At 39.6% G+C, this 12,073-nt stretch overlaps 1 protein-coding gene across 5 annotated transcripts in view; it reads left to right on the forward strand.

The window, feature by feature from the left end:
• Nucleotides 1–12,073, forward strand: part of relch (RAB11 binding and LisH domain, coiled-coil and HEAT repeat containing) — a 118,986-nt gene that overhangs the window by 29,919 nt on the left and 76,994 nt on the right. For all 5 annotated transcript variants that reach the window (XR_013548780.1, XM_078419588.1, XM_078419620.1 and 2 more), the window contains exons 3-5: nucleotides 8,250–8,321; nucleotides 8,420–8,484; nucleotides 9,235–9,348. Coding sequence is in view for 4 of the 5 variants with exons in the window: in XM_078419588.1 (XP_078275714.1) it covers nucleotides 8,250–8,321; nucleotides 8,420–8,484; nucleotides 9,235–9,348 (251 nt within the window). In the remaining variant the exon portion in view is untranslated. The remainder of the gene's footprint in view (nucleotides 1–8,249; nucleotides 8,322–8,419; nucleotides 8,485–9,234; nucleotides 9,349–12,073) is intronic.

The raw sequence follows: 12,073 nt of genomic DNA on the forward strand, positions 1-12,073 counted from the left end.
CATATACCAGGAATGTTCCTTGGTGCTCCACTCACAAATGACAACCCAACATACAGTTAACAATTACGAATAAAGCATAACCACATCAAAACAATAAGGATACAACACGGTCTAAACATGTGGGTGAAAATAAACCAGAGCAAAAAAGAGACTACAGACTTTGGTTATTGAGTAGAACTACTACTCGTGGAAAAAAGCTGATAGGATGTGACTATACACTTCAGAATTCATTATGCTACTACCATCAGCAGTTGTATGATCAATGAAGATAAGTGAGCCAGTACCTTCAGCAGCCATAGGGCCATAACACCCCCACCACTGTGTTTCACAGATGAGGTGGTACGCTTTGGATCTTGGGCAGTTCCTTCTCTCCTTCATACTTTGCTCTTGCCATCACTCTAATAGGGCAGCACGGTGGTGCAGCGGTAGAGTTGCTGCCTTACAGCGACTGCAGCGCCGGAGACTCGGGTTCGATCCTGACTATGGGCGCCGTCTGTACGGAGTTTGTACGTTCTCCCCATGACCTGCGTGGGTTTTCTCCGAGATCTTCGGTTTCCTCCCACACTCCAAAGACGTACAGGTTTGTAGGTTAATTGACTGGGTAATATGTAAAAATTGTCCCTAGTGTGTGTAGGATTGTGTTAATGTGCGGGGATCGCTGGGCGGCGCGGACTCGGTGGGCCGAAGGGCCTGTTTCCGCGCTGTATCTCTAAATTTAAATCTAACATATAAGTTAATCTTCATCTCATCTGTCCACAAGACCCTTTTACAGAACTGTGGTTGCTCTCTTAAGTACTTCTTGGCAAACTGTTACCTGGCCATCCTATTTTTGCGGCTAACCAGTGGTTTGCATCTTGCAGCGTAGCCTCTGTATTTCTATTCATGAAGTCTTCTGCGGACAGGGGTCATTGACAAATCTACACCTGACTTCTGAAGAGTGTTTCTGATCTGTCGGACAGGTGTTTGGGGATTTTTCTCTATCATGGAGAGAATTCTTCTGTCATCAGCTGTGGAGGTCTTCCTTGGCCTGCCAGTCCCTTTGCGATTAGTAAGCTCACCAGTGTTTTCTTTCTTAATGATGTTCCAAATAATTGATTTTGGTAAGCCTAAGGTTTGGCTGACGTCTCTAACAGTTTTGTTCTTGTTTCTCAGTCTTATAATGGCTTCTTTGACTTTCATTGGCACAACGTTGGTCCTCATGTTGATAAACAGCAATAAAAGTTTCCAAAGATGATTTAAAGACTGGAGGAAAGACTAGGTGCTGAGAGCTCTCTTATACCTGCATTAAGGAGGCAATTAAACACACCTGAGCAATTACAAACGCCTGGGAAGCCATGTGTCCCAAACATTATGGTGCACTGAAATGGGGGGGGGGGGAGGACTATGTATAAACACAGCTGTAATTTCTACATGGTGAAACCAAAATGTATAAAAATGCCCTTTAATAAAATCTGGCAATGTGCACTTTAACCACATGTGATTTTTTTTCTATTACAAATCTCAAATTGTGGACCACTGAGTCAAATAAATAAATGATGGGTCTTTGGCCCAAACATTATGGAGGGTACTGTACTTGCTTAATTTTGGTATAATTTCCAGAACATCATATATCAATGTTCAGGCCAGTTTTTAGTTATTCGGTGAGTTTATAGCTGATAAGTTTGACAAAATATCTACCAAATTTAAAATGAGCAATCAATCTCATCACTCTTTTGTAGAAGTGTTCTGAACTTCCATTACTGTGTAGAATTGTTTCCTGGCCTCACTCTAATTTTTTGACTTTGCCCCTGAATTCTAGGCTGTCCAACCCACAGGAATTATATTTCTGAATGTCTGTCTCCATTGCTGACAACCGGAGAAGAACTTGAAGGATAGTGAGATCAGTCTAATAACATACTGGGGCAGTTTGAGATCAAGAAGGGGGTAGTGGTGGGTCTCTTGAAAAACATGAAGATGGGTAAATCCCCAGGGCCTAATGGGTTTTATCCCAGGTTATTGTGAGAGGCAAGTGAGAAGATTACTGTGGCCACGATGAAGATCTCTGTATCCTCTCTAGTCACAAGTAAGGTCCTAGAGGGGTGGAGAGTAGCCAATGTTATTCCTTTGTTTATGAGACATGTAGAGATAATTGAGAAATTATAGGCCAGTGGGCCTCGTGTCGGTAGTAGGGACACTACTTCTTTTGGATAGGATTTACTCCCATTTGGAAGAGAATGGGATAACTAAAGATGGTCTGCTGCAGGTCACGTCTTGCTTTCTCAATAGCTTATTGAGGAGATGATGGTGAACGATGAGGGCACAGCAATAGATGTTGTGTACATGGATTTTGGTAAGGCATTTGATAAAGTCCTTCATGGTGCACTAATCCATAAAATTAAGATGCATTGAATCCATGATGACTTGGTAACTTGGATTCAGTACTGGCTTACCCGTTGAAGACAAAGGGTAGTAGTGGACTGGGTGTTAATCTGCCTGGAGATCTGTACCAGTGGTGTTCTGCAGTGATCTGTGCTGGGAACTCTGCAATTATGTTGGTGGCTTGGTTAGTAAGTTTGCAGCCAACCCAAAAATCAATGGAGATGCCGACAGTGAAGAAGTCTGTCAAATGATACAGTGGGATGTTGATCTGATGTAGGTGGACAACTGACAGATTACCCTTTAAGATGACAATGGAAGGAAAGATCGATGTCGGTGAGTGGGCAGGGAGCTTATCTCCTTGATCAAAAGGATAGGTTATTGTTCTCGGTGTTGAAAAGCTCCTCACTTTCAATGCTTTACTTTATGCAATGTGTGGTGTGGGTATTGTACAAGCACTAATTTTAAAAAACAGTTTTAAAAAAACAAGTTTTTTTTTCCTTCCATGTTACAGAATCTATAGTATTTTGTGTTGCCAATATGTGATTTTTCTTGAATGTCTAAATTGTCAGACTTCACAAGCATTGCATTATATTCACAGCTTTGACTGAGAGCAGGTTGTTTGAGGATGTCAAAACCATCCTGTGGACTCGGCTGGATACTTGCACTGAGACTGCTCCGATGCTGCACGATGCTACACCCATGTGCCTTGAACTGAGCTCTCAGTGAAACACTACACCAGAAACCATGCTGAAAAAAAGTTCATGGGCAGGTGGCTAGTGATGTCAAGGCAACAGAAAGTTTGGCCTGATCATTTTTATTGTAAAGATAGACACAGTGCTGAAGTTTATCTTTGGTATAAACCAACATCTGCAGTCCTTTGTTTCTAACTTTTATCCTAATTGGGTATAATTTCCAATTGAGAACTATTTCAGAAAATTCCATAATAAAGATTTGTTTATAATCCTGTCTTTGGTAAACTTGATTAAGTGAGAGGACCTGAACCAGATGATTAAATATAAAATGGCAGATTGCATTGACAATCGGCCATTTTGCAAGAGGGTGGGCTTGGCCATCCAACTTTTTACACATTTGTGCTCATAATGTTGCAGCATCTGCAGATCAACAATGCATTATAATTTAGTCCATGTTTTATATTTCTGTGTTGACTCCGTCTGTTCATGCATAATATTATCAGACACATCTCTGTCAGTAAACCTAAAACACAGTTGGGCACTTTATTTTGTCATTAATGCAAGCTGAGACTTGATCATTTACTTTGCGGTGAATTTTTTCCATACTATTTTCTTTGAGCAGTACTTTTCATTTTGATAATATCTTTGAAAAGTGGTACTTGAAAGCAGTATATCATCAATTGGAGATGAGTTTAGTTTTGAGATACAGCATTAAAACGGGCCCTTCGGCATGCCTAATGTAACAATTGTAGCAGCTTTTTAGAGAATCTAGGTTATGCATCATCATGGTATCCATATAGTTGCTTGATTATGTTCTGGTTCTGAGTGAAGTGGGCAGTGCGACCTTTACTCATTCCTTGCGTAACTATAGTAATTATTTTTATGTAATTAGTAATGCACTTTTAAATACTGCATACTTTTCACAAAGCTATATTGAAACAAAAGTTTGCAGCATTTTTAATTACTTTTAGAATGCTGTACAATCAGACATCTTTGGCTGATTCATTTAGAACGGAGATGAGGAAGAACTTTTTCAGTCAGAGAGTGGTGAAGGTGTGGAATTCTCTGCCTCAGAAGGCAGTGGAGGCCAGTTCGTTGGATGCTTTCAAGAGAGAGCTGGATAGAGCTCTTAAGGATAGCGGAGTGTGGGGGTATGGGGAGAAGGCAGGAACGGGGTACTGATTGAGAGTGATCAGCCATGATCGCATTGAATGGCGGTGCTGGCTCGAAGGGCAGAATGGCCTACTCCTGCACCTATTGTCTATTGTCATACTGCGAGTATACCAAAATTAAAATTTTGTAAGTGATCAAATGATTTCCAAGGGAAATGCAGTTTAAGACAAATGTGTACATTGTGCCCAAAGTGGAAAATCTCCCCCATTTTTTGTGTGACTCTTTAGTACCTGCCTCTGAGTAAAACCATTAAAATAAAATTAGTTTTATTCATCAAAGCATTAATTTTAAGAAGGGGCATGTAGATTCCAGGAATATTGCAGCAATAGTACTTATTATTCCTGATGCATTGTCTTGACCCGAATTGTCAACCATCTCTTTGCCTCCACAAGTGCTACTTGACCAGTTGAGTTCTTAGGTAGTGTTTTTTATTTACCACTCACTTTATCCCATCTCTTTATATGTGCAAATAGAGACACAAGGTTTCGATATGTCAGAAAAAGACACACACTGCTGGAGTTGCTCAGCAGGTCAGGTGGCATCTCTGGAGAACATTGATAGGCGACATTTCAGGTCTGAAGCCTTCTTCGAACTTTAAGTCAACCCCTACAGATTTCAAGCTGGTACAATGAAAATCTTCATTTTATTTGGGCCAACACACAATTTGTCTAATGATGACCTTTTTCCAGGTTTTGAATCCAACTGAGGGAGATCAATATGTGTATTTTTAAGTATTTAAAATTATGAGCAAACTTTAAAAAAGTATACTTTAAAGAAGTTCTGAAAATTGCCCAATAAGCCATAACTCTTTTAATAATTGTTTTTCATTGAGCTTTAAACTGTAAGATGAATCTTGGCTTTTTCAGCTAGTTAAAAGCGCATATTGGTATAATTGCCATGGTGCCTTTTACATTAATATCTATATATTACTAAAACGCTCATCTTGTATATTTGTGCGTTCCTGGAATACAGCCAAAACGGTACACAACAGCGCAACGGTTTTAGGCCCACCTTACTCACCATTGGCCTGTGGTTCAAATGGTTGTTATATTTTTTAAGTTATTCACTTTTTAAACTTTAATAAATCACTTTTTAAAGTTTAAATTTGATTGGTTCTACCACCCCCATCCCCAACGTGGGGTCCGCGTCCTGATTGGCTCCTGCCGCTCCCCCCCCCCCCCCCCCCACATGAGGTTGATTGATTGACTCCAACCTCCTCGATGCCTGATTGGTAGCTGTTCTGGGTCCCATGTGGGGGGAGCGCCGCCACCCCTGCAAAGCAACGGCCGTCGACGTCGAGCTGCCGCTGCTGGAGAGGTTTGCACCCAGTGGTCCATGGTTCGCTCTGGCCACCCGGGGCCGGGGTGAATGCTTTCCTCTCCCCCCTCGCCCGGCCCCCCCACTCCCCGGCCGGCAACGGGTCCACGGGTCATCAGTTGGGGGAGGGTTGCCGGGCCCGCAGGAGATGTTTGGATGGAGGGTTGCCAGGCCCGCAGGAGAGGTTTGCACCCATGCCTGTCTAGTGGTTGATAAAACCAGAACTGAGTGCAGACTTTTAACTCTGCGAACCTCATATGAGCAAGGTATTTTGCTGCACCGTGTATGTAACACCGGTGTAATCTGATCTGATAGCAATTTGGACATGCTTATCAAATAATGTATACCTTAGTTATAACTTAACAGCTTGTAGAACTGTATGCTACAACTATATCCATGAGGAAATGTTGTTGAGCATAAACGTGATCTTTCCAAAAGTTATCTGATCTTTGGAATAGACAATAATGGTTACTTAAAAACTTGAACCAGAAAGAATAATTCAAGAAATCAAACTATGTAGTTAGCGGAGGATTAGTAGGTGACGAACGACAATTGGGTCTGGGGCAGCAGTTGAAGAGAAAAGAATAAAACGAATCATTTGGGATTGAGGCTGAAAAACCAAATTGTTTTCAGCCATTGGTTCCTAAAGTGAGCAAGCCCATGTAACTAAAACTTAATCAAATGTTGTTTAATGTCACTGACGATAAAAATGAATTCAGATAAATACTTGCAGAGTGATTGTTAATGTCTACCAGTTTGAACAGTTGGTGATACCAACTTAAGTTGCCCTTTCCACCAAGAGTGTTGAATCAAGCAGCTCAGGTGAAATTTGATGTTTGGCAACTTGGAAAGATTTCCACAATACTTTCCAGATTTTAATTGTTGAAAATGTGAGGTAAAGTGTTGATTTTCCAGACCACAATGCAACAAATTATGTCAAACACAATAAACAGGATTCGGCAAGGAAATGCTGCAGTTCCATGTGCAACTGTTACATTTCTTCGTATAAGTGCCAGTTTATTTCTGCGTATTATTGTACCTGCTGCTTTACTGCTTGCTAGCTGTTTGCTTGAAGATAGCAGCTGTAAGGGATTAAGGTAAGTGTCTGTTTTGTAGATTCGTTTTTAATTGTTTATTTGAATGATTGGGACGGGGGTGTTCTCTGGGATTTCTTAATTTATAGAAGAATGGCAGGGACCTTAGGAGGTGTACAGAGTCACCTTCAGGTGCAAGTCCACAGCTCCCTGAAAATGGCAACACAGATGAATAAGGCTTTTGGTATCCCTGCCTTCATTGACAGAAGCATCACATATAACAGCTGGGGTATCATGTTGTTATTGTTGTGCAAAGTATTTGTTAGCGTGTAGCAAAGCATTGAGCGTGTTGTGCACAATTTTGGTTGCATTAGAGAGTGTGCAGAAGAAATTCATCAGGATGTATTCTAGAATGAATAGCTACAATTATAAGGAGAAATTGGATAGTCTGGATTTATTCTCACTGGAATATAGTAGGCTTAGGGGAGGTCTTGTAGAAGTTTTAAAAAATTGAGAATAGATAGTCTGACACATTCTTCCAGGATAGGGTCCTGGAACTACAGGGTGCAAGTTTCAGGTGAGAGCGGAGAAATTTAACGAAGATCAAAGGAATATATTTTTCACACAAAGGGTTGTGAATATCTGGAATGAGCTGCCAGAGGAGATGGGGAGGCAGATACAATGAAAATCTGCAACAAGTCTTGGGATAATAAAAATGTAGAGGGCCACAGGCTTAATGCAGTCTAATTGGATTAAGATGAGCACAGACGAGGTGGGCCGAGAAGGTCTGTTTCTGTGTTGCATGTTTATATCGGTTTCTATCTATGTCTTTGTTACGAGCATTGGAGTGTTTTTGAATGCCTGAATTTTAGGTAAAACATTCAGAAACTATCCTTCAATAGCATTAAATTTGCAGTTTAATTGGCGGTTTTGTTTGTGGGATTTTGGTGGTTTTGTTTGTGGGATTCCTCCATTTGATGGAGTTTATTCCTAAAAGTTCCTGTCCACAAATAGGATCCCATGGCCAAGATTGGAGCCAACATTGTTTGGAAAGTACCTTTTGGGAGATCTGCAGTGTGGACTTGCTGTTTTTAGGTCAGTGGCAAACATTCTGTGCAAGAGAGAATGGGGCCATTGTCATCAAGCTGAAGCACTAAATTTCTTCATCTGCACCTGCTTATAAGTGTAAACAGGATCCCCCATGTTCTGCGAAGGAAGAGGCTTATTAAATGCTTTTAATGCTGAATACTTTTTTTAGTTTGCATTGTTTATTTCGGAGTATATATGTATTTGAAAATGGAGCCTGCTTAGCCCGAAGTACAATTGCAAGTGTTGACTTTATATTCTCGACAGCTTTATCTTATCACATTTTAAAAAGATTTATGATTATAAAAAAGGACATAATCAATAACTGCTGCAGGAAGTAAGTATACTTCACTATTTGAGCCATTCAGAATATTTTCAGCAGCCTGTACTGAGATTCAATTATTATATGTGAAAGTATGGAAAAAATCTCACCCAGCTAGTAAACTTTGCATGTGTTCACAGATTCCATAAATTGCATGCATTCTGTTTTCAAAACTGTTTTTTCTTTTATTTTCACACCCATCCTTGTTTTTATTTTCCCTTTTTCTTGGTTGGATTCCTCTGTGTGTTTAATACAATCCCTATCCAGTCCTGGAATTTGAACTGCGGAAAGCCAAGGAGACCATTCAGTCCCTTCGTGCCAACCTGACACAAGCTGCAGGTGGTGTACATTATACTTTCTTCTTTTTTTTCTGCTTTGTTAATGCATGAACAGACCTGGAACATTTAAGAAATGTGAATTTATTTTTGCTTTTTCAGCTTTCACAGAAAATGATGTTCCTTTACAGGAACGGAAAAATTATGCATCCAGCCCTGAAATTCAGGTAAGGTTTGAGAGAACAAAGCACATGAAGGATATTATGGCCAAAGTTCTCCTTTCTCCATGAAATGGTGAAACCATTACCTCGAGTAAATTCTCTGCTTGACTAACTGAACTTTACATTATTGGAGAATGTGTTTTATTTTAGTTGCAAGTGCTTTGGGGGAAATAAGAAATGCAAATAAGTCCACAATTTCGACAAATTAGTATCAGGGCGATTAGCATTTTGAAGATGCTTTGCCTATGCTTTGAAAAACTAACAAAGCATGCTTGCTTGCAAAGATGGTCCTGCTATCTATTTTGATATTGACATATAGGGATAAAACGCACTAAAATGGTGCACAGCAAGCCCTCTCGAGCACGTTGTAGATATGATTATATCATCTGTGTTTGCTTGGTTAAGGGATAAAGTTTAGATGATGCACATTTTGCGCCTTGTTCAACAGTAATAATGTTCAGTTGTGAATGTTAAATACAATTGTCCAGGGAGGGTATACAGTTACTTTGTTCTACTTTTTCACTTTGAAATATACATGAGAATTAGGATGTTGAGATCTGCTAGATTATCATTGTTCAGCTTGAAGATAATTGGCAAAAGCTGCTTTTCAATGATCAGAGAGGAAAGGTTTATTTTTCCATTTCTTAGAGCCTCAAGACTTAATGACATCTTTGACTCCTTATTTTAAATTCAAGGACTATTTGTTGTATTTCCTTTTAATTTTGCTAACTGAGAATTTGGTTTGTTTTCTTTTAGGAGGCTGTTAAACCTCTTGAGAAAAGAGCATTAAATTTCCTAGTGAATGAATACTTATTGAAGATTAATTACAAGCTCACCTCAATAACCTTTTCAGATGAAAATGACGACCAGGTAATATTTAAAATACTTATTACCAGGGCTGCAGATCGACTACAGTTTTAAAAATTATGAAGTAAAATACATCTTTAGGCAAATATACTCCTTAAATAGTATTTCTTAATGGCACTGCTGATAGAATAATCAGTACATTTAAAAAATGGTAATATAAAAATTAATCAATCCAGCATGGCTTTGGTTCGAGGAAGATGAAGCATCAGCTGACAGTAATATTAAGAAGGTATTAATACACTCCGTGTCTGTTGCAGCCTTCAATTTAAAGTCCCTTAAATTTAAAATGAGTATGAAGCTTTAATTTCATTAGATAATCTTATTTGCGTGTAAATAAGAGCTACACAATTCGGACTTTGGATTAAGGAGATGAGACACAATTCTAGGTGTTGGCATTGCTGGAGATGAAAAATTATTTGCCAGCAATGAACATGCACTTTCTGATATAACTGTGTTCTTTGAAATTTCTGGTGGAAAAGATTGATGTAAAAGTGTGATCGAAAGAAATGTCAAGTATATATGTTCCGTTGGTATTTCTGATTTTCCATGTTTTGTGTGGGGACAGCTGCAGGGATCCAAAGAAAACACCTGTGACACATTGAAGGATAGGAAAACATGGAGAAATTACTAATGCAATAAATTGTACTGTAGCATTCTCAGAACTTGAGTTGAGTTTGAAGTAAATCTAAAATGAACGAGGCTCTGAATGTGAAAGGAAGCTAATATATATACAATGTTATATAAGAAAATAACTGCAGATGCTGGTACAAATCGATTTATTCACAAAATGCTGGAGTAACTGAGCAGGTCAGGCAGCATCTCGGGAGAGAAGGAATGGGTGACGTTTCGGGTCGAGACCCTTCTTCAGAAGAAGGGTCTCGACCCGAAACGTCACCCATTCCTTCTCTCCCGAGATGCTGCCTGACCTGCTGAGTTACTCCAGCATTTTGTGAATATATTCAATGTTATTTCAGCAGTGCAATTGGAAGGAAATAGATTCCTCTGGTAAATGCGTGAATAATGAGTTCATAAATTTAATATTTATGTCAGAAACACTTGGCTGAAAATGGATAATTTTTGAGACTGGAGCTTTTGTAACGTGAATGTATTGCCGTGAATGACTGACAAGATTCCAAAGGAACTTTCAGGAATCAATTGAAAGAACTAATTCGCTTGGTTACGGGGAAAAAAATGGTGAATGGAAATTAAGCATTATTGAGGACTAAATGATGACTGCTTCTTAAAGTGACAGGCCTGGAAAGCCATTCTGCAATTTCAAATCTCAAAAACAGTGTTCTTTTAAAAAATAAAAAAAAATCAACCCATTGGCCTTCAAATTAGCAAACAATGGAGATGTGCCCTTGCCACTGACTGACCAGGGGAAGCCAAAAGAGTCCATGATATTAACCCAATCTTGCGGCCTTCTAGAAAAACATGTGCAAGAAAGTTTCCACGTTACTGACTTCTATGTTTGTCTTCTATTGTTCAAATTATTGCCTTCTCTACTGACATAAGATGATGGTCCAACATTGAAAATGTTGGTTGGAACCTTCAGCAAACAATACCATCATAGTTTCTTTTCAAACCGCTGGGCATGGCTAGTTATAGGAGAACCAAATTGAGGGAATAACTTTATTGATCTTGTCAATTTTTCCAGCCACAGATGTCTTCATTGCGAGAGGATTTGAGTTTACGAGCAAGGAGGTTCTACTGCAGTTGTACAGGGCCCTGGTGAGACCACACCTGGAGTATTGTGTGCAATTTTTGTCTCTTAATTTGAGGAAGGGCATTATTGCTATTGAGAGAGTACAGCATAGGTTCACCAGGTTAATTCCCGGGATGGCGAGACTGACATATGGGCTTGTATTCATTGGAATTTAGACGGATGAGAGGAGATCTCATAGAAACATATCAAATTCTTAAAGGAATGGTCAGGCTAGATGCAGGAAAAATGTTCCCGGTGTTGGGGGAGTCCAGAACCCGGGGTCACAATTTAAGAATAAGGGGTAGGCTATTTAGGACTGAGATGAGGAAAAATCTTTTCACACAGAGTTGTGAATCTGTGGAATTCTCTGCCACAGAAGGCAGTGGTGGCCAATTCACCGGATGTTTTCAAGAGAGAGTTAGATTTAGCTCTTAGGGCTAAAAGAATCAAGGGATATGGGGAAAAAGCAGGTACTGATTTTAGATGATTAGCCATGATCATATTGAATGGCAGTGCTAGCTCGAAGGGTCGAAAGGCCTACTCCTGTACCTATTTTTCTATGTTCCTATGATGAGGAGTAACCTTGAGAATTTAACATCTTATTTTTACAATGAAGGCTCTAACTGAGTCCATCCAGTGATTCCATGTCTGACATTCTAGTTGTGCACAATGAGATAGATTAAGAACCGTGCAGATCCAATCATTTGAACAGTTGTGTTCCATCATAACCTGTAAGTTTTTCACCTCACTACCACAAGTATGATGTAGTGTGGTTCATGCATTCGTTAATATTTCCTTATGCCACAGAAGAATTCAGTCTATGCCAGTTATCAAAGCAATACAAATCCCATAAGTATAAGAAAATAACTGCAGATGCTGGTACAAATCGATTTATTCACAAAATGCTGGAGTAACTCAGCAGGTCAGGCAGCATCTCGGGAGAGAAGGAATGGGTGACGTTTCGGGTCGAGACCTTTCTTCAGACTGATGTCAGGGAGGCGGGACAAAGGAAGGATATAGGTG

This window comes from Rhinoraja longicauda, chromosome 2 (genome assembly GCF_053455715.1).
Source record: "Rhinoraja longicauda isolate Sanriku21f chromosome 2, sRhiLon1.1, whole genome shotgun sequence".
Taxonomy (NCBI): Eukaryota; Metazoa; Chordata; class Chondrichthyes; order Rajiformes; family Arhynchobatidae; genus Rhinoraja; species Rhinoraja longicauda.